Source organism: Danaus plexippus (genome assembly GCF_018135715.1).
Source record: "Danaus plexippus chromosome 16 unlocalized genomic scaffold, MEX_DaPlex mxdp_23, whole genome shotgun sequence".
NCBI lineage: Eukaryota > Metazoa > Arthropoda > Insecta > Lepidoptera > Nymphalidae > Danaus > Danaus plexippus.
The window spans coordinates 4,616,568-4,640,613 of NW_026869851.1; the positions used below are offsets into that span (position 1 = coordinate 4,616,568).

The 24,046-nt window shown below is 32.6% G+C and overlaps 2 protein-coding genes across 2 annotated transcripts; both read right to left on the minus strand.

Annotated features, from left to right (window-relative positions):
* Positions 1–9,138: 9,138 nt before the first annotated feature.
* LOC116772031 (uncharacterized) lies at positions 9,139–12,628 on the minus strand. Its single transcript, XM_032664054.2, has 3 exons — positions 11,761–12,628; positions 10,047–10,277; positions 9,139–9,810 (listed from the first exon to the last, which is right to left on the minus strand). Exons 1-3 carry the CDS (start codon positions 12,511–12,513, stop codon positions 9,625–9,627), a joined length of 1,170 nt encoding a protein of 389 aa, XP_032519945.2. The 5' UTR covers positions 12,514–12,628; the 3' UTR covers positions 9,139–9,624.
* Positions 12,629–19,658: 7,030 nt separating this feature from the next.
* LOC116772033 (uncharacterized) lies at positions 19,659–24,020 on the minus strand. Its single transcript, XM_061528187.1, has 4 exons — positions 23,941–24,020; positions 21,359–22,160; positions 20,816–21,046; positions 19,659–20,279 (listed from the first exon to the last, which is right to left on the minus strand). The coding sequence occupies exons 1-4, from the start codon at positions 24,015–24,017 to the stop codon at positions 20,097–20,099; spliced, it is 1,293 nt and encodes a 430-aa protein (XP_061384171.1). The 5' UTR covers positions 24,018–24,020; the 3' UTR covers positions 19,659–20,096.
* Between the last annotated feature and the right edge of the window lie 26 nt (positions 24,021–24,046).

Genomic DNA, 24,046 nt, shown 5'->3' on the forward strand with positions numbered 1-24,046 from the left:
GTTAGGGTATGATTCACATTGGGATTGAGCACTTACCTACAACAAGTACGGATGCTATTTGCAATTATATTGTCAACATGAATATCATTACACTTGAATTATGGAATAAATATAAACACTGCGAGTATATGGCAGATGATATTTTAATTCGTATGCGCCATCATGCGAGATTTGCATCAGGTCCAAGGTGTTCAACAAAACAGGATTTAATCCTGATTTGTTGAACACCTTGGACCTTGATAATAATTGAAGATATGACTCTAATTATGGCAAAATAAGCTTTGGTAAAATGGGATATGAACGCAACAAATCGTTGATTTTTTTGATCGTTAATTGAAACGTGAGCTGGAATTCAATTCTAATCATTAGCTTTAATTTGTACAATCGAATATAACCAAATTGAATATTCATCAAAATCCTATTTATGGCATAATCATGCAAGTTGTTTCCAATATTGCAGGTGGATTACATTTCTTGGATGCACCTGACGGTAAAGGCAAGACGTTAGTTATTTCCTTGATTTTAGCGGCTACTCGATCGGAACAGAAATTGCATTGCCTCTTGCAACTTCGAGAATTGCTGCTACATTGTCTACATTGTGGCTTATAATTGTCAATGAATGTACTGGTGACTGAAAATCCAACTTCCAGTATATCGAGAAATTATGCCAAAAGTTCTGCGATTAACGAAATTTATTTTTTGGGACGAGTGTATAATGGCGAACAAAACATCACAAGCAGCATTTAATCAAACTATGCAAGATTAACGTGGTAATCAAAAGCATTTTGGGGGTGATTTGATATTACTGTCAGGGGATTTTCGTCAAACATTGCCTATCATTCCTCGATCAACTCTTGCTGATAAAATAAATGCCGGTGTGATAAGTTCTTTGGAGATATGTAACAGAATGTACACTGAACATTAATATATAGGGTTTTCCATTAAGGGCGCTTGATCTTTGAAATGCAAAAAAAAATACATGTAGGAAAGATATTTGCGAAATTTTTTTTTATTTGGAAGGTCTATCGACCCCATTATGTATGAAATATGACATCATTCAAATGACCGCCACGGCTTCGGTTGGTGGCGCGCACACGAAAGGTCCAATTTTCGATGACTCTGGCGCACAAATCGGGCTGTATTTGATCGATGGCGTGGCGTATGTTGACTTTGAGGGCATCGGTGGTTTGCGGCTTGTTGGCATAGACCTGCGACTTAAGAAAACCCCACAAGAAAAAGTCCAGCGGGGTCAACTCGCACGATCTCGGTGGCCAGTTCACGTCGCCTCCGCGCGAGATGACCATGTCTAGAAATTGCTCGTGCAGAACTTCCATCGTAGCGTGTGCTGTGTGGCACGTAGCGCCGTCCTGTTGAAACCACATGTTGTCCAGATCCATATTCTCGATTTCAGGCCAAAAGAAGTTGGTTATCATCGACCGGTATCGCTCACCATTGACGGTGACGGCCACACCATTATCGTTTTCGAAAAAATACGGACCAATCACGCTTCCGGCCCAAAATCCGCACCAAACAGTCACTTTCTGCGGGTGCATTGCCACTTGGTGAACCTCGTGTGGATTGATCTCGTCCCAAATACGGCAATTTTGCTTGTTGACATAGCCATTCATCCAAAAATGCGCCTCGTCGCTGAAGATGATTTTTTTGCCAAAATCGGCGTCAACTTCCAACTGCTCTAATGCCCAGTCAGCGAACACACGGCGCTGTCTATGGTCATTAACCTTGAGCTCTTGGGTTAGCTGGATCTTGTACGGGTGCAGGCTCAAGTCACAACGCAAAATTCGCCAAGTTGTCGTCTGCGAAAGGCCGAGTTCCTGTGCGCGACGCGGAATTGACTGCCGCGGGTTTTCGAGGACACTGTCGCGCACAGCGGCGATATTCTCGGCAGATCTCGCGTTACGTTGACGCACGGGAACCGGCTGATTGTTAACTGACCCGGTTGACTCGAATTTGTCCACCAATCGACGGATAGTCGACTCGGCAGGACGATCATCGCGACCGTAAAACGGGCGAAGTGCGCGGAACGTTGCTCGAACTGAAGACCCATTTTCATAAAACAATTTTATGATTTGCACGTGCTGCTCGACACTGTAACCTGCCATGGTGGTTTGGGAGGACGGAATGAATATAACACACTGCATTTGACAGCTGTCACTCAAACAACATGGCCGCAATCAGCTGTCAAAGTTCAAGCGTCCCTATTGGAAAACCCCATACGTATTCACCTACAAAATGATCCAGCCGCCCATGAGTTTTCCAAACAATTATTAGAATGGTTATGTAACCATTATGGTGATGTTTTTATTTACATACAATTTGGAAGTACCAACGGATTAATTGCTGTATCGAATATTTTTTGTGCAGTTATGTATTCGATAGATGTATTGATTGAATATGTTTTTGCGAATATTCTTCAGATTTACAGAATTCAAGATTGGTTAAAAAATGCCAAATAATATTTATAGCAATGCCATTAATCTTCACATTCAAGCGAAGCTTCCAGGAAGTCACGACATATGAATCAATTAACACTGTTATGAATCGAGACGAGGCAATGAATTATCCAATTGAATATTTAAATTCGTTGGAACCGGCTGGCGTGCCCCCGCATTGCTTGAATCTAAAACTTGCTTCTTTAATTATATTATCGACAAATATTAATCAAATTATGTAACGGCACCAGGTTGGCAGTGAAAAGTTATTGACAAACTTGAATGAAGCTACGATCTTAAACGCTAAATCAAAAGGACAAGTTTGGTTGACACAGCGTATCCCTTAAATGGCATATCAGTAGGACTGCTCGCACTGATATACGATTTAAGTTCAAACGAATACAATATTTGAGATATCCCAAGGGCGAACACTTTACGTTTGTGATGTGAATTTGGACGAACCGTGTATTTCACGTGACCAACTTTATGTTGCATGTTCCGGAGTCAGTGCCCCACGCGTTTGTTTAATCAGGCTCATAATGGAAAAACAAAATTATTTTTTTAAGTGTTAAAATAGCTGGCAATTAATAAAATATTTTTTTGTTTAGACAAATGAATTTGATGTGCTAATATATTTTTATTATGTATTATTTTTATTATTATTTCGCTTTATACGTAGCAAAGCACTGCGGCCCGCTAGTGTAATATAAGTATAATATTTACCTATTACATTAATTATGAATTATAAGTTCTTTAACCGGAGATTTATCCTCAAACATCTCGAGTGGACTTCCGTCAGTGTAAAGACTATAGTAAAGTTATTTTAAACAAAAATAAAATTAATGTAAGACAATTCCTTGTGATACCAGTTACGTGCGCAGCACAGATGCAAATAAGCACTTCTTACCCTACCCATACAAAACTAAACCTACATTGTTAAATTCTTACACTCTTTTAATCACACATTACGGAATACGAATGTTTACCGACATTTAATATGTGATTTAATTCAAGATTTGGAAAATTGTTAAAAGTGCCATCTATCAACTCAAAAACTAACATTTTCGATCGGCCGCTGCTAGATGCTAGCGCCGCCTCCCAATCAAAGCGGCCGTATGCGCAATTACTCGGTGCATATATTCCATACAAATAATTTCAAGGGCGAACTACAGATCTCGTCTTGTATGCAGGAAATATTTGGATGTCTGTGTGCAAAAACTATGCATGTGTTAGGGTTCAAGAAGCTTTTCCCCCCACTCGTTTAAAGCGTCATAGAAACTGTCAAATGAAAAAGGACTATTTAATTTGTCGGTATAATGTATTATATGTTCAAATATTTTATCGTCATTTTGTTTTTATTGTCTTTCTAAGCGCAAGTGAATAAATTTTAATTAGATAGTTAGTGAATTTATTAACGAATTATGGAAAAATATAGCTGTGAGCTCTGTACGGGTGATGTGTGTTTAACGATGTTAATTACGGGTACATTTTCAATGTTGTCGTTTGATGATATAATCAAAATAGTTACAAAGGGAAGATGTGTGTTAGATTTATGTAATAAAAGGTAATGTTATGCATTTTAATAAAGTGTTATGATAGTGATAATTAGCTAGCAGGCTGTGTACACACAAATAAGTTATTTTGTTTTCCTTGTTTGTTGTTTTCAAATAATAATAATAAGAATGGCTGGATCTCTACTGGATATTCCGGTTAAAATAATTTTCATAAAGTGGCGATGAACAACTCGTAATCGCTTTAAGGTACTTGTGTAGTTAAGAGGTAATTGATAGATTTATAAAATATGTATGTAGATTTTAGTTCTGATCGGACTGCTGTAACTTTATGTGCGAATATTATAAAAGTTTTAGAGAAGGAAATTTTGATGAAAATTGGTATTTTTTTGAATAATATTCTGCCTACCCTACCCCAAGTCCCTGTGCACGCCCCTGCTTACAACCATACCTGGATTCAAATGGTATAGTCAGAAACTTTTGAGAAGTATATCAAAGGTGAACTTTATAGCGACATATATTATATCCTATTTAATATCTATGACATCGGAGCAGAGGTCCAGTTTTAGCGGTTTTATATATAAAATTATACAGATGAAGTTACAAGTATGAATAAACATATTTCCACGAAATGAAACGTCGAATGGATCGGTCACAAAACTAAGGATTAGACAGCTTATTGTAATCGAAATAATGTGCGTATATTATTAAAGAAAATAAACAAAACAACGACTGCAATGGCGCTTTTTTGTCTATAGTGACGAACCCACAGGTACTTTATTATGTAAAGTAATCCCTAAAACCAGTAAAATATAACGACTACTATACATGATGATAAAAAAAAACATCGTCTACTGATATCTTCGCGTGCAGTAAAGGAAATCACGTCCTTTGAAAATCTCAAATTTACAAACGGCTATCAGCATCCTGCTTGTGACAGCTTTCCTCTAATGAAGTCTTTGTTGCTGTTACTATTATTACAAACAGGATAAACAAATTGCGTGCCCTATTCGCCATTACAATAATATACTCCAGCGTCTCTAATCCATGACAACTACCTCTAAATTATTGTAGTTGTACTATAATCAGTGTCGTCATTGGACAGAGATGATGAAAAGCAATGATTACCAACGAATGTGGAAGACATAATTCCCAATGAATTTTACTTTAATATTAAGTAGGCACATAATTTTATGAATACTTTAATTTTATTTATAATTTCAATTCCAAATGAAACGATGCAATGTCGCAAGTATCCACTCATATTATTTCAAATAAAAACCATACCAGTTATTATCCACAGTGAATGTGACAAAACATTAGGTATAAAAAAATTCCACACGTAATATCACAGTTTATGAATCTGTAACTTGGTTAACAAAGTACCCAGCTTTCTGTCTGTCTGTGTACCTAATTCTAGGGCTTGTGACATTACCGATGTTAAACAATGTTATTTCAATGCTGTTTTGTTTATACCTGGTATTCTACATTCAACAAGATTTATTGTATCGTTCGTACATTTAGAGTGGTTCTTTTTCGTAACAGTAGATCAACTTAATAAAACCTAGTAATAACTTTAAAGTTGAATATTATATATGTGTGAGATGTGAAAATAGTGTATCTACTCAAATAAATGGAAAATAATATTAGTTTGTGATTTTATTAGTTCTTAGCATTTATTAACTGTTTCGCTTATTAGCGAGCAAACTTAGATATGCTTAGTTTTGAAGGAAATATTTTTTATAATTAGATCTGGCTGAAACACTAGAGAGATAAGCTCACTTAGTACACAATGGCAGTATAGAGAATGATTCGTGAAAATGAATTTTATTTAAAATCCTTTAAATGATGCATGTTCTCAAGAAAGCCAAGCCAAGATGTCTTTCTTTTTAGTCTTTTTTCTGGGACTTTATCTCTTTGTCATAAATTTTTAGTACTTGCAAGCATTGTTTTGTCTTGCATTGTTTAGCTATTTTCACTGTTTTTTTTTTAATTTGGGTTGTCCTTACCACTTTCTGCCACCTCTACAGTTGACGGTTCACTATTAGACTTATTGCATTTTATTTCATTTTCCATTTATACTTTTCTTTAAATTATGAATCAATTTATAATAAGTGGAAGTTAGTATTTTCAGTAATTACCACTGGCTATTTTAAGCATTACAGCACCGGGAGTGGTGGAATATGATTCAGCTCTGGAATTATAACTCGAATATGACGGGGTCCGTTCCACTATGATAGAATCTGGTGGTTCTTTATATAAATAATCGTTAGAAGGCATCATAAGCAACTCAATGAGATGAGGAGTTATGCAAAGAAAATTAAATATTTATATTATTGCAGTGGAGTACCTATCGTCTGCACATCAGAATACTGTATCACACTGTTTGCAAAATTAATATAATAGTAGATTAAGGGTGTAAACTTAGTTAAACATACGAACCATTACTCTGCAGGGTAATTTTCCGTAAATGAAAAACAAAACAAATATTAATAAAACACAAAATATATTTAATAAAGATATATATGCAACACTTTTGTAATATCCGATTATTCAGTCAGTTGCCCATGTTGATGTGTAAGTATTATTACTTTTCGTTATTAATATACTGTATTACAACTGTTCGTATAAATATTAATGATGAACGCTATGCTCCCATCGGTGGAATAAAATAAAAAAGGATCAGAATGTGAAAATATTAAACCCTGAATACTGAAACTAAAATCACGTCTGAATGAAAAACATTAATGGGAATCATTAAAAGGTAAGTCATTAATGATTTTATGTAAAATGTTACCAATTAATTCATTATAAGATTATTATTTGGTTATTGTCAGGAATTTTTTTATATGTGTGCTAACTTTGTTTGTGTTATTTTAATTATCTACCATTTAAATTTCGACAAGTATTTATAAGTACTTATAACAATCTGACTTCATCACTGTCTAGTGTTCTAAAGAGACCTTTTTTCCAATATATTGTTCGCTTTGGATAACGTTATAAGGAGTGTTCGTTTTAAATATAGCTAGGTAGGGAGAGGAGCTTGAACGGTGGTGGTCAGCGTTTAACGCGCGTAAGACAGGGGCACCATAAACCTACACCTGGGTTGCAAGTCACAGGCACTGTTAAAGCTCTTCTCCCTGCAACGTGATGGACCCAGCACCCCCACCTTGAATCCATGGAATGCTGAGAAGTTTCATCTCGTCATTAGGATATTCCTCTGACAAACCGTTCATTTAACAAACCATGTATTTTTAATTGAACATTACTTATGTCTGTGCAAATGGATGCGTAGATATGGAATCGTCGGATTTTGTTTGTTGAGCTTGTTTCTATACAACGTCTCCTTTTGATACAATAAAGCTCCACTCTTATTTCAATTTGATTCAATTTTAGATAAAGTGTTATGACCAATAATAGATTTATTTATTATTATATGTTTTTAAGCGTACAATAACCTGTAGTTATAATAGAGTGAGCCTTATTTTGTACCACATTTTGTCTGTACAAGTTTGTTGTGCCGGGTCGTACTCGTTTTCTTTATTGAGCATCTCGCTCACGTAGCTTGTTTATGATAAACTATCTTAATTAGTCATTAGACAAGCTTTGAATATTCAACCTCATTTACATCGAGGAAACTTGTGATCGTGAGAATATTTTCGCAAAATAATTGTAATTTATTTAAATTTATAAAATTATTGAAATACACTAGAGTCTTGAGGTGAAATAAAACAATATATCGTACATAATTTGAGTTGTTTCGTCACTACTGTAATAATTTAATATGGGAATTGTATATTTTTATAAAAAGTCACAAACAAAAAAAAGCGTTATGTTGTTTCTTAATCAAATGAGGGCTCTACTGCGACGCTTCTCCTGTCCGTGACTTACCTTACCTATGTGTAATGTTTATAGTCTAAATAAGCTTAATCTAATATAAAAAGGTAATAAAATACTAAACTTCTTATTTAAAAATGCAAAAGTTATCAAAAGTTATAATTTTCAATCGATCTCACTGCATTTTCCATTCGTACCCTAATGCTGTGATTGTACATAATATTGTCTGGTCCAGCATTCCTAGTCTATAGCCTTCCCTAGTGAAAGCCTATGTAACACAGTAATAATATAAATAAATCCAATAGATCCTAAGATCAACTTTATCAATCAGACAAACTCTTCAGCACTCTTAGTATATTTGAATAAATAAAATATTATGCCCCTATAGATAAATTAATTACTTGGTGCATGGTGTTAAGGATTGAACGACATGATGAGGAATCTGATGTTTAGTAATCATGTTGATGTTAGGGAAGTTTCGAAATCCTTGAAAACTTTTACCGACATAGTTAACTGAAGGATGTTAGCAGGATTACACACTATTGTGATTTTTAGTCCCAAGACTAAGACTATTTTCGTTATTAAGCCTCCAGAATTTCAATATTGAAAATAAACATGACTCCGCCTCCCTAGTAGGTGGATGAGATGGTTAGACCTTGTGGACTCGCCAGCGGGGTCTGGACGTGTGCCTTGTGATGGGCAACTTCAAACCAGTGTATAAGGAGGGCTTAGCAGTCATAGCTGGGTGAAAATGATTATTGAACTTCAAGTCTACATAAAAAATGGGGAAAAAATATTTATTAATAAAAAATTCTAGACAATTACAAAAAAAACAACATTTAATGTGTTAAAACAAATTTTATAATTTCCCTTTACTCTTAATCAAAACACAGATGCCATATCAAAGTATCCTTTACATCAGTACTATTTGACGAATTCTTGTATAATATAATATTTTATATTGCAAGGCTTGTCCGGACACAACTATTGTACATATTATTGCAAAATCTGTAATTAAAAACCTCGATATCAAATTAGTGCAAAAATTCAGTTACCTCATATGTCAACGTCAACATTTTTTTTTCCCAAACAAAACTTTATAATATTTAATATCAAAATTCTTGAATAACAGTTTTATAAATGCATTAAATGCATTACGAAAAAATATATAACTGAATATTCTGTATTTTTTTAAAGTATTATTAGTATTATTAGTTAATAAAAAAAAACATAACATTTTCAACAAACGTTTTCAACAAACGTGTAATCCATCTTTGGTGGCACGGGACATGCATATTTATCGCTTTTATTTTGAAGCAAAATAAAAAAAATCACATGAATATGTCGAAACAATGGTATATTTATTTCAAAACTGAAAACATTCTTAGAATAAGAAATTACTTTTGGTTAGAAGAAAAGAAAAGCGAGGAACTTTTTCAAAATGTCGTGTCGTTTTTCTATTTAGGATCGAATAAATGTTCCTGACAACCAACACGCGTATTGTAAATGAGTTTGTTAGTCGACAAAATATCTCCTGCTTAGCGTTAGCATAAATGACTTATCAACTCATGGGTTCACTCATAACTTTTCTTCCTCTAATATAAATTTTTATTTTATTTCGATATATTAATATTAGTAGTTCCACGTAGTAACTGTTTCATAAACTTTTAACCATGGAAAAACATTACATATACATAGTTTGAATAAAGTTCTGCATAAATCAAAAAATAGATAACAATTACTATAATAATATCGCACCGGGAAAAAATACACGAATATGCTTATAACAATACTAATATATATATGAATATTTAATTCTTATCTCATTATATAGCATCCCATCTCACCAAGTCGTCTACAATGCCTCCAAACCTCTCCTTGTATAACAAGCCCGGTTCAACAATGAGGGTAGAATAGTCAGCTTCATCAGAATCCCATCTCGGAGCAGATTCAGACTCGACCACGACCAGCGGCAGAGCTGTCACTGCTGATATTAGTACGTACGGCAGTAACTAGAATTAATAACGGAGCGTTTAGTTTAACTGTTGGTTATTACTACAATACGAGGATCACGGTTGTTTTATAAGAAGACGTGTGTTTATTTAACGTAACCATTAATTAAATATGACGCTTTAACCTTGAACACAAAGTGCATCAAAGTAAACATATTGTATTTGTTAAAAATTACCATCAGTTTTCGTCGATTTTCATAATTTTTAAACAATTGACTTAATAACTGTATTATTACCTCTTTCAAATCACTTTCAAAACTCTCCCTGGGATACACCTCTACAGGATCCACAGCCAGTCTCTGGAGCGCTTCTTCTAGACTCGTATAGTAATGATTTACTAGTTTGTCATAATAGAGACGGCGGAAGTGTTCATCTGAACCCATGAATATAAAGTAGAAGAGATCTGCCACAGGACACCCGGTATGGAGGGTTTGGTAATCAACAACCACTGCACTCAGATCGTAACCCTGGGAATTATTTAATCATCAACTCAATATTCAAAGAAACCTTGTTTGTTCTCTAAATTTATTTTAAAATAAAATTTTAAATGTCAAAAAACATTCGCATCGTTCTGTATTTTAAATGAAAATAGAGGAAGTGAGTTTTTATATACTTTTTATTTCCTAAACATTAATTTAGTTATGACTGATTAAATCGTCATAAAGGAGAATTGTATAATAATAATGTGATGTTAGGTAAATTTATTCGCTGGAATGTTAATGAAATGAATATAGGAAAAAGAATTAACATAACATTTCCATAAGAAGACGATAGATCATACATAACGACAGCGAAACAACTAACTGGAGTGAACGTTAAGAAACAAGTACATTGTACTCATTCAATATATTTATTTATCAATCGATACAGAAAAAATGTTACGTAGCATAAGTTTAAATGGTCACTAATCGGTTGCCTTGATGCGAGTCTAGGAAGTTACATGAGTATTGGAATAAAAATGTTATATTTATAAAAAATTTAAATAAATCTAAAATTCTTTGCGGATGCGGAACAAACGTGATCACGGGCAGACGAGATCTGTCAGTTGCTCCTGTTATTTATCATCTACCGCCATCCATTAATTAATTTTCTGGCGTATCGCTCTGGATGTCGGCAGAAATCGCTACCGGCACATCTCGTCTGCCCGTGATCACGGTTGCTGAAAAGTAACCGAAATTTGGAGATTATGTAGTTTAAAATAATAAAAAATTCGCGTATTACTTTTATTTAAATGACTCGCGAAAGTCTTAAATCTCATTATTTATCAATCATTTTTGTGAATTTCGTTTAAAATTTATAAAAAAAAACATTACTATGACTCTAACATTAAACACACAAATATTTATGAATTTTGGACACTAAATGCTGCGACTGTTTTTCTTCTTAACTTTGAGGATGCGAGTAACGTGTTTTAAACGAAATTTGGCATTTCAGTGAACCATTAAATGTCATCAAAATTATTGTTACACTAAGCATTATTACTGTAATCGTAAGATCATACCAGACACTGGATATTAATTTTAGTAACAGGGAACATGAAATCGTCTTTAATTACTACCTTTCTAACTGTAATGTTAATGTACCTCCTAGTTTTATCAGCATAAAATTCTAGACTGATATTCAATAGGAATTATGATTTTTGTTCATAAATATATATCTCAGGTAACATAACGAACATGAGGAAAACCAACACAAGCGGGTAATTTGTTTATCAAGTTATTTAGAAACTGTTTTCGTAATTTTAAATGCTAATGACGTTTTATTTTTGTATTATTTTGTCACAGTAACCGTAAAAAATATTTATTGTAGTTAAAATTTTTTGCTTCATTAATTTAATTTATATTAACGTGAATCGTAACATTACCATAACTTGTTGTGTCGGCATAATATTCAGGTTTTATTAATATTCCATAACATAAAATGATCTTGATGTTCCAGTCAGAATCTTACCTTTTCCTTAAATAACAAGTTGCTTAATCTGTAATCACCGTGGGCCAACACTGGCGCGCTGAGCGGCTTATTGTATTTATCCAACAAGTTAGTTTCAAATAAAAATTTTCGGATTCTCTCACGATACTCCTCCTCCTTTAGAACACTTAACGCTTTCTCCACCATTTCCTTGTATTGATCTATAGCTGTTTGACTTAAAGTATCTTTATCAAAGGTGTACGCCATGTCCGTAGCTATGTTTTGAAAACATTGAGGATCACGTTTACTCAGTGCGAACGACAAAGCGTGGAACCGTGCTAAAGCCTCCACACCAACCCTGCCATGATCCCAATCCATGGACTTAAACCGACTGTAAGACTTATAACCACGTTCTACTAGATTTTCTAATATGACTGTTTCTTTACCGAACTCATTATTACATCCGTAGAATTCGGGAAATACGAACTTGTGTTCTTCATCTAAATCCTTCTGGAGATTATTATAAACAGGTATAAGTTTATTGTAAACAAATTCCTCTGTTCTAAACATCTTGTCTGCTTTAACTGCTGTTCTCATCTCTTTGCTCATCGTTGCAACTTTTGCGAAAAGTTTTGATTCTTTATTAAAGGTTTTTACATGTATCGCAAACAGAGCCGATGTATAATTAGCACCCCTCGTTGTTATTTCTTTTATGTTAACGTCTCTCGTCTTGTAGCCGCGGCTATCAAGAACTGTAAATAAAAAATTACTTAATATTTCTTGTGCGTCGGCCATGTTAACTATCTAACCACTGCAACTGCACTGAACCGGTGTTACACTATTGTGAACGGAACGAGCTAATTTTATTTGACATTCATCGTTGACGACGATTTACCATCTGACACGCTACCTATTGAACCTGACTTTTTATTTAATTGATAAGGAGGAAGCTCCGATTACAAAGACGCGCTAGAATTTCATAAAGCACAAAAAAGAATTATGACTGTCTTGATTGTCGCAAATCTTTGTTTTCGATTATTTTTTATTTAAATTATGTAATTATAGTTGAACTGTTGTTGTTTTAACCGGATTTCTTACTTTGAATAAGTCTTACGCCGAGTATTAATTTGTTCAACATCAAATGCGGTTACTTGGGGAAAAATCAAAATATTAAACTAGTAGAATACTATTTTTTTGCTTTTTTTGTAACGTTAAAATTCTTGATCGATTTTAGGGAAATATTATACGAAGTATGTTTTTACAACCCCGTAAAACACAAAGTTTAATCTAGAATTTGAAATTGAAACAAAACTACTTTTATTTTTTTTTTTAATATTAATGATTAAATAAGATTCGTTCTGGTATGAATAATAGTGAAAAAAATTTGTTAAAAAATACTGTACGCCCTTTTGAAAACAATATTTTAGAGCTTAAGTAAGAATAAATAAAGTTAGCTTATGAAATATCACAGTTCACTAATATTCTAGTATAACAAATTTAATCCATACTATATACTTATATATATAATATTATAAATGCGAAAGTAACTCTGTCTATCTGACTGTCTGTTACTCAATCACGCCTAAACTACTGAAATAATTTGCACGAAATTTGGTATGAAGATATTTTGATACCCGAGAAAGGACATAGGCTACTTTCTAGCCCGGGAAAATGAACAATTCCCATGGGAAAAATTACTTTTCTGGCCAAGGAAGGAAAAACAAAAAACATCGTATATAAAAATTATTGCAGTAATCTTCTTCTTAAAATGTATTAACCTAACCTAACGTATGACAAACACACTTAGCATGGCCTCATCTCATCTCGGCACAATTCAAACATACGTACAAAAAAGTACGGCTCAGGTTTTTTCATACTACTATACAAAAAAACTATCCAATACGGACAAAGTCATGTTAAAGCTATATATAACTAATTCTGAAATTTACGCGGACGAAGTCGCGGGCAAAAACTAGTGTTGAATACTCTCTTCAATCAACTAAATAATCACCCTTCTCATATGATCATCTTTAAGTTCAATAACTGTATCGCACTATATGTAATAGGACTCCAGACATCCTAAGAGAATAAAAATTCTGCTGATTCACTCCCAGTTTTGTTTTGGAAGCTCAGGTCTCATTTTAAATACTTTGTTGTTTTATTCTACTATCAAGCTTTCGGATTTATTTCAGCTTTGCCCTGAATCTACTTCAGGCGTTTTTTGTCATCACTCAGCGAACATCTTCTCAAGCGGTAGATATTTTTGTAAATTTATAAAAATAAAATCAGTATGATACCTTCTTTTTATTTATACATTAATGTTTGTATTCAGTTATCATAACTTATTCAGCTTCGAAGTTATGTGAATCGGAACTTGTAGACCTCTCAAAGAAAAACATAATAGACATTGTAATTTAGAGACTCAAGCTCATCAAAGAGGCCTAAAATAAGAAATTTCAGGTTCTACTGGTTAACGTATGTTTAAGAACCGGGAAAACTTAAAATTTCTGGGGCCCCCAAGCTGGCAGAGCTCAAAAAACCTTGTATCAACCATCACCACGTGTAAGCAGTAAGCATTGTAAAAATCCAGCCAAGAATGTCGCAAACAGTACCTCCACGGGCTCCAGCATCACTGTCACGACACATGTGTCTCGCCAATCACGTCATTGGCTTAGGTCAATCTGTAGGGAGCTTAAGTTAGTTATACCTTCGTTAAGAGAACAGATCTTTTGCCTCATTTCAACCTACAAGCGGAGCACTTCCATGCTACTGTGTCAATATTATTATAGATTTCAGATTTAACTTATAACAGGTGTTAAAGGTTTTTCATCGTTTTGTTTTGACTGTGGCATGAGGATGTCATTCTTCCTCAGCATAATTATTAAAGCTACTAGCAACAACTCTTTAAGACAAATAAGATGGATGTTGGTAACCGACTGGCAGCGCAACCTGTAGTCTGTGACACGTCACTTCAAACAAAATACAACCTTTATTTCGTGTTCTCTGGGACACATAAAATACCTGAGTGATATTAATTTTTTTTTTACAAATAATTTTAAATAAATAAAAGTAGTCCAAAATGATATAAAAATCACATGATGTAAAACGTGATGTGATTGGTCTGACGTCATTGTGCATTATTTTTATTAAAACATTCTGTAAGAGGATTGGCGAAAACAAATTTAATTGGAATATGCACATTGACGTCACATACGCAAGAGGGATCTACCTATTAGTTTAAATTTTAACATTTTTTTATTGTTAAATAGTGTAAATGTTTATCAATATTTTTTTTATTAAAAAAAATAAAATCAAAAAACATACTTATTTAATGGATTGAGAAATCATGCAAATAGCAAATAAACGTATTAATAATTAAGTTAAGAAATATTCAACATTTTTGCGAGTACATGCATAAATAAAACTACAATTTTTCGACTATTTTGCAGTGAGTGTGATCAAAGGCAGACCATACGACAGTCTCTTCAGTTAGTCTTGATGAATGGATGAATGCTTTAACTTGGTCTTGAGATCTGTTCGTGTAGGCTTTAATGTTTTTGTTGAGGGATAATTACAGGTTTTTAAAATTTTAAATATTATAAGCATATTTGAAAATTGTCCACAGTCACGAATGTTTTTAATGTAATTAATTAGTGAACACCTCAGAGACCCAACATTTTTTCTGTTATATTCATAGATGGCTTTATGTATTTCGTTGAATCATTTTACGAATTTAAAACTTGAAATCGTTGCTTCCATTACATTTTGCTATCGATATAATAAAAAAAAAACATTTTATTTCGGGGTACTCTTGGTTGAATACATAATAATTGGTTTGTAAAACAAACGGGAGAATTCTAAAATTACCTTTAGATAAAAGAAATTATTAGGCTATTATATGTTTTTAATAGTTGTTCTATTGTAATGTAGTTTTATTGTAGCTGACTTAATGACTTCCTTCTGTGTACATGTCTAGCTATAGATTGTTAATGATAATACACTAGGAAAATTTAACTTAAAAAACATATTTTATCATAAGACACAAAGGTAGTAAAGTTAAAACAGCAACAAAGTTCTTTTAGTTAACACAGTCTTAGTTTAATATTAGATTAATTCTTGGCAAAGAAGAAATCGAAAATACATGTTTGATGATTGGAATTAAGATTAAATTATTTTAGCCTATAAATTAATTATCATACCTACCTTAAGTTCAGGCTAAATTAAAACAATCAACATATCTTATATACAGAGACTTACAAGGACCGCCATTTTCTTTTTAGTATAAAGTTTGAAACATAATTAAAATCTACGAGAGCAAGCTTCATGGACGTGGCTGTTGTATCCAAACATTCCCTTTCCTTGTTTTTATCGCTGCTATATCAATATGGCTCTAAACAACAAAGACAAGAGGATTCTTCTTCATTTGCGCTGTCCTTATTTCCTCTTTGTTTCTTAACAATCTTAACCTTTTAAATTTCAGTGTCTGATTTTAATCTTTCCTATTTGTCTTAGCAAACACGGGTTGTTCCATTTTATTTGAAGTCACACTAGTTGCTTCGATGGCTGATTTTTGGCCTGTGATTCAAAGTTTTTTAGAAATCTTGACATCGAATTAAAATCAGAACAAATAAAATTCAAATGAATCGACAAGGACCCGTTGAGGGTAAAATATATTTAAAATTGTGTTTGACAGAAAATGTGTATTAAAAGAAAATGATTAAAATATTACCGAAAAGAATTTTCAATAAACTAGAAAAATACGGTCAGGTTCTTAAGTCAACCAACGATGTTTCAATAAGCATGTCAACCGCAGAAAGCGGGCGGGAAAAGCACACTCCTAATATATACTATACAATACAATATTCTACACGATGAAACAACAAATGTTTATGGATCTATACATCCTCATTAACTTTCGTATTTATCATATTAGAAGTGAATACTTAGATTTTCGCTTCTAAGTGAAAAATCTTATTGAAGTACATACATTTTATCATTCTAGTCCCAATGTTTTGTGAGGCTTAACCCATTCTTTGTAATAGTATCAAACATAAGTCGGAAACTACCTTGGAAATTCAAGACTTTTATTATTTTATAATGATATACTTTTTGTAGTATATCTTAAAGACGATTATTTCAAAAAAATAATTGTTTTTCTGGAATACCTTGTAAAAATTGTTATAATTTTTATTATCAAAAGATAAAACTAAAAAAGACGCAATAATTCAGAGCAGTAGTTAGCGTACGATGCAAATACAAGTGTCGAGAAATCTTTAAAGATGATAAATCAATTTACAAATAATATTTAATGCTTCTCTCTTCTTGTGTAAACTACTTTTGATAATTCTTATTAAGTTTCCAAAAAACTCAACTGTTTTCAACATTTAATATGTGTTCAACTGAACATCTGCTTCAATTTACATTTTAGACTAATAGATTTATCCAACGCTGGAGATAATCTATTCGACTAATTGATATGGTTATTTTAGAAGAAGAATATTACTAAAAATGTGTGACACGAAAACAGGTTTCTGGTGTGTCCAGTGCTTGCTTGCTTGCTTCTCTTTAGGAGCTGTTGAGGTTCATAATATTAGTGAAGATCCTGACTACTGTCTGCATCTGTTCTGTACATATTTAGAGAAGTTTATATTGTCACACTAAATATAATAAATAAATAAATAACATAAATATAATGATTTCAAGAAGATCATAAATTTTATGAAGGTAGTTCAAAAAGATAACAAAACACAGCTAATGACTATGCTTACTCTAATAACCATAATAACCACAGATTATTTTGCACATTTTTAGTTGTTGTTTTGAAACATAGAAAAAACTGGCAGTTTTTATAACTACACCTGTTAGATACTTCGTCAAACATAATATTTTTCTCCCCATATTTTTTTTTTTGCTGTATAAAAAAATATTTTTTTTTTGCCTTCTTGTTTGGTTTTAATGTATTTTTATGAATATGTTTAATATTAATATATTTTGATGGTTGGTATAAAATTTTGTATCATTACATCATTTGTTTTGTTTTGAACAATTTTTAAATTGTGATTTTAGTAAGTTTGTCGTAGCAGCTGTGTGACAAACTATCTAAATCAGGTTTTATCTTAACATCGCATATACTTTGTTGAAAATACAAGACAAGGAAGATGGATTAATATATCCTTACACGTGGCGCGGTAATATTAAACTTGCTGTCTATTTTAAGTCCTAAATATTTTCTTGGTTAGACTTTCATAATGTTTTCTTATATACTGTAACCCCATAAGGGTTTAAAACATTTTATTTTTAGTACTAAAAATCGTTTAAGTCGTCTCCTTGTTCTTTACTTGTTCTTTAGTTAAGTTTAAAAAATATCATTCTCCATATACATGCAGGTCATTTCTTGCCTCATTTTACTATTTTAATTATTTTATGGTCAAAGTAAAATAAACACGTTTCATTAGCATAAAGTGTAAGATCCCTTACTCTGTATACTCTCTGATAATAATGATGTATAGTAATTAGTGAATTTCAAAAGATTTCACAAGCTCTTAGAATAACGTTCCTAGTTCTATAATTTAACTTTAATCCGTCATGTTGTGTATAAGCTCTTTCCTGGTTTATCTTCAAAGGTTAACGTTTTTTAAAAGATCCTCTGATCCACCAAAAACAGTGGCAAGTCCGTGAACAATGAGGACACAAATTATATATAGTCTCTTAGCTAATTACTATGGGAAATACGTATATATTTGGAAGAGATTAATAATATTTCCTATTTATTTTAAATAGTCACAACTTTTGCTCAAAATTTCATAACTAAAGATAGTTCCGGAGATTGCCGAGTCTTGAGAAATAAGCATCTATAACATTCACCCATCGTAGCTATAAAGTAATTGAAACATAAAATAAAATTGTAGTTCCAAAATTATAGTTGGCCAATTATGAAATAAAAATATCTTTAGTCTCATTTTACTTTGATTTGAACTATTTTGCACTTTAAACTCTGTTCATCATTATTATAATACGCTAAAAAATTTTGTTTCCCCAAAAACAAGAGAAAACTGCGTCGGTTATTAAACTATGTAGGTTACTCAGAAGAACGTTTACATACTCCTATCTACGTCAATCTGCTGTCTTCTAAGAAGTCCTCGCAGAAGATTCTTACCGCAGTCCAGCGTTGACACACGATACGTACATCTTTGCTTAATTTACTCGACGCTTAGTTTTTTAGTTACCACAGAAGTATATTAACAACTAGCCAACTAAACTACACTTCTAGTCAATCAATCATCATCAATACATATTATTAAACCAAGTCCCTCGCCGCGTCTGTCTGTCCGTGTGTTCGCGATAAACGGAAAAACTACTGCACCGATGTCTTAAAGCTTTTAACGAAAACACTGCCTTAGTCTTTGAGATATAACAAAATAATATATGGTGGAATTGTGTATCTTATATAGGTCTATGGAAAAGTCCGCGGTGGCATAGGTACCCATACCTATACCTTAAAGGGAACGTACTATATCAATTTTACAACTTTTGAAAATTGGCATTCCTAAAGCGTTTATTGGAAAGCTATTTACATAAATACGGTATTGAGTTTTATCAAAATAAAATACTTGATTTTCAAGCCTACATCAGTATCTGTAAATTACTTTTTAAATCATTTAAATCGGGCGTACGATTTGAAAGTTATCATAATATAAGTTTAATAATTCACAAAATTAAATAGGCTACATTTTTTGTAAAGAGCCCGTGCGAAGCCGGGGCTAGTTAACAATATACTTCAACAGACAAAGTGACATAAACAAATTAAAAAAAAAAAAACTATCTTGCATATAAAATTCGTATTGTTAAAAATAATCAAGTGTATTTTAATTTTACATGTCCTTAACAAGTGAAATACTTAGCGCAATTTTCGACTAATAGCATTAAGTGAAACACAGTAATAGATTGAATGTCAGAAAATTTATTAATCTATCACATTTATATAATGAGTACACAATAAATAATTCATTCGTTATAATCGTATCATTAAAAACATAGCATCAAGTGTTTCTTCACCTAAAACCAGCCACAACAGAATCTGCTCCATTGGATTATAGTTCATAGTTGTAGCATGAAACACGAAAAGTTCAGTCTTAGTCTTCTTTCAATTCATTACACAGATAAGGGATCATTGAAATATCATTATATAATGTCAAGTATTATTTAAAGTCAAAATATTATTATTTTAAAAAGATTAGCATCATCTAATCATTGATAATTGTACTTGTATGGGCGGGACGACACTAATTAATATCAATTCATGCTATAAGGTCGCGTAATAAAAACAATTAAGGTAATTCATTAATTTGGCTAGACGATCACAGTTTAAAATGAAATATTTAAATGATTCCCATCTTGATGAAGTCATCGACGATGTCATTGATACGTTCGATGTAAAGGTCGTTGGGATCGATGGCGAAGTCGTCGAAGACCAGATCCTCGCTGACCTTGGGAACGTTCTCTTTGTCCGCCGTGATGACCAGCAGACAGAAAATGCTCGAAACCAGCCCTACTGGCATAATCTGGAATTTGAAAGATTCTCCCTTTAACGAGCCCCGACGTCATGACCATTACAGTATCGACGCTTCATGGCGCCAGAGATCTTATTATCTGTTGTATTATTACGATCCAATAGTAAATGAATATATTACGATATGAAAAGCTCCAAAAGTTGGCTCCAAAAAGTATAGTCTCCAAGAGACGTTATTAGAAATTATCTATATTGGAGAAACATTTTTGTCATTATAATTTGCGTTTTTGCCACGTTAGTTATGTAATAAAATCAAATAAACAGGAGGAGTGCTGGTATGCGATTTTTTTAAACATAAGACAGTATTGGCACGTAATACAGAGTAAGGAGAAAACTTGAAGCTCACTTTACTCCTCAAGCAATATTCTATATACCAAAGTTTCTTTTCTGGTCCGTTTATTAAAATGCAACACAAAACCTAGTGTTTTATAACGGAAATCTCACTAAACAAAATGTTCACTTTCGTGTTTTTTCTCCAATTTCAAAATATCGTCGTTATATTTTACTAAATTAATGCTAAAAACTTACTTTTTTCAGTTCATAATCAAAGTCCTCTCTAGAGTAGACTTGTTCTGGTTTCAGTCCCAGTCTCTTGAAAGCCTTACACAGTTCCTCGTAATAATGTTCTATCGATTTATAGAAGTATTGTTCCCGAAATTTCTTGTCTGATCCGTTGAAGATGAAGTACATTACATCAGCAATTGGGTTTCCGGTTTGCACTGTTTGATAGTCTATTGCGACAACTTCCGTTTTTCCATCCTGGAACAATAATATAGAGATTATTTATGTATATTCTTGAACCAGAAGTTTTCAAAACTACAGCATGACGGTCATAATGGCCAGGATAAATCAAACTTGTTATAACAATTATATTATTAAGACTTCCCCTTCCACTCTTATAATAGAACATTTGAACTGCAATGTTGTAATCAAATTAGGCTGTTACGCATTAGAGACTAACCTTAATTTGAATATCTTATTATTTTAATGCACTCGTAAAAATACATATTCAGTAGAAGAAAGTAGTCCAAGTTCTAGATTGAAATATAAAACTAATATGCAACTACTTACAACCATCCTATACATGAGATTGCTCTGTCTGTAGTCTCTGTGGGTGATAAATGGTCGCCGGTGCTCTTGGAAGAAGTTTTCAAAGACCTCCTTCTTTTGCAATTCATCAGTGAATTTAGCTAATCGATCACGATTCTCGTCTTTGACCACCTTGAGAGCAGTTGTGGTTACGTTTTTTATATAATTCTGTAGTGAATCAAAACTTTCACCCTGTTTTAGTTTTGAAACCACGTTTTTGAATTCTTGAGGATCGTCTTCTGCAAATGCAATGGAAAGAGCGTGGAATTTCGCAAGATTTTCTAAACTTTTTGCGGCAAATTCCCAAGTTATGGACTGTAATCTGTCAAATGTTGAGAAGCCCTTAGCTGATAAATCTTCCAGGATCATGATCTCTTTCATATATTCGAGTGAGCCCTCATAAAACTTGGGTGTTACAAGTCTTCCTTCTTCGGGAACATTATTTTTTTTCTCCAACTGTTCATAAATGTTAATCAATGTTGTGTAAAACAGGTTCTCAGTATCAAAAATCTTGAATGGATCTGCAGCTCTCATTTTTTGACCAACGAGGGCAACTTTTGCGAATAAATGAAGGTCTTCCTTCCCAGGGGCTTGGAGAGTAACATTATAGAGAACACTCGTGTAATTGGCTCCGTTACTTGTTGTTGGTTTTATTGCTACTTGAGAGTTTTCGTAGCCCAGTTTCTTCGCAACCTTCACCATGGTGTTATTCAAAGTTTCTTCAGGTTTGGCCATCGTCAACTTATTAATGAATCGGTTACAAGAAACACCGTGAATGTTGTTGCTGTGGATAAGAAAGAACGATCACTTCATGTAAAAAAGTATTTTTTATTATTATTAATTGAATTGTATAATTAAATTAACTAATTATACTATTATAAAAATAAAAATATAAGTAATTATAAATAAATGGTAAATGAATTCAACCTATTGAAGATTCTCAAATGTTTTGTTTCTTTCGCTTATGATACTGTGTCACTTACTTGTTTAAATTTGAGGATAGTTCAGTATGAAGGAAATACTGAAAGCTTTCTTCATAAGTCTTTTAGTTACAATACTAGTTTCTTTCGTGCCAACGTGGCTCACGCTTGGCATACTCAAAATGTAATTTCAGTGAAGATAAAAATCATTACAGAAAGTAAAAGTTCTGAATAACGAAAACGAAACAAAATTATAAAATTACGAATTACTAAAAAAAGAAACAACTAAACAGAAGAAAATGGAATTGCATAGAATTAAATTTTAAATCATTTGTTTTCACAAACGAGTCCTTCCCAAAATATTAACGAAGAGATGTTTACATTAAAAGCAATAAAAATAATTCATAGAGTAGTTTAAAGATATTACTGTTCAAGATAAGTTTGTGATGAGGCACAGTTAGTTTTTTTAACGAGAGAAACAACACCGAAGAAGTTGAACACTGAAGAACTTAACCTCGTACAGACGACTAGGCTGTTTTGTTTTTAGATTCTTAATGCGTTTGTAAAGGATTTTAATACATAGAAATATTATAGTTTCCTTTAATTGTAACCTATTTTCTTTTGTCACAATAACTCACTAAAGAAATAGTGATATTGAACTTAAACGCGGGAATTATTTCAATACGTCTCTGAACCGCCTAAATCGAGACGTTAGCTTTGATATCTATTACATCTATTTACACGCAACAATTAGTTTATTTAAAGTGCATAGTGCATCCATCAACGCTTGTCACAGCAAAACAAATAATAGGAAAAACAATCGATCAATAACGTAAGAAATGTAGAATATGACTAAAGGAAATGGGGAAGCTAGCAAAATGTATTGCTTCGGCGTCCAGATAATATATATATATGGTATACGATATGGTCTTTAGAATAAATTGGTTTAAAATATAAAAATTTTGAAGTAGAATTATATTAGAATCTTATCAAGTCCACTAAAAATCGGTTAGAATTTAAATTAACGAACCGACTCTTCACGATTCACAACTACCCACATTAATAATTTTAAAATTAAAATATGCCAAGTTGGCATTTGTTTTGTAGTTCCGTAATTTTATGCATTATAATACATTTGGTATATTTATATTTCAAATTTTATAAACATTCACAATGCAATCGTGTAAAAACGTAAACCGGAAATTACAATTCGTTCAACTTTATCTTTTAATGCAATTTTTGTTCTTTAAACGTAACATCTTTAAATAAAAAGCCTTTAATAAATTAATTCGAAGTCTCGATACATCGTTTCCAACAATTTTTCAATTTTAATCCGCATCCTTTACTAACAAGTAACGGACATCACACTTAAATACTCTAAGCAAAGTTTTATTTAAATTAATTATAACAGCTACATATGACAATGAAATAACAATTTAAAGAATTTATCAACCGAAAGACTAATTATATAACTTGAACGTAAAAGAAACAAACTTAAACCTAACGTTCAGTTTTTACAATAACAGATGAGGGTAGTTTAATACAAGTTAGAAATGGAACGATTTTTGTTTTAACGGTTATAAAATGGTGGTATAGAGGTTATACAAAATGAAATTAGGAAATATTAAAATTAAATTAACTTACCGAACTCTCAAATAGTTAATTCCTTGAACGAACCAACGTCTGCCGATCTTGAGCGAAGTTGAGCTACTAACTTGCATCTTCAAAATGCTGGGAATTTAAGTAACTT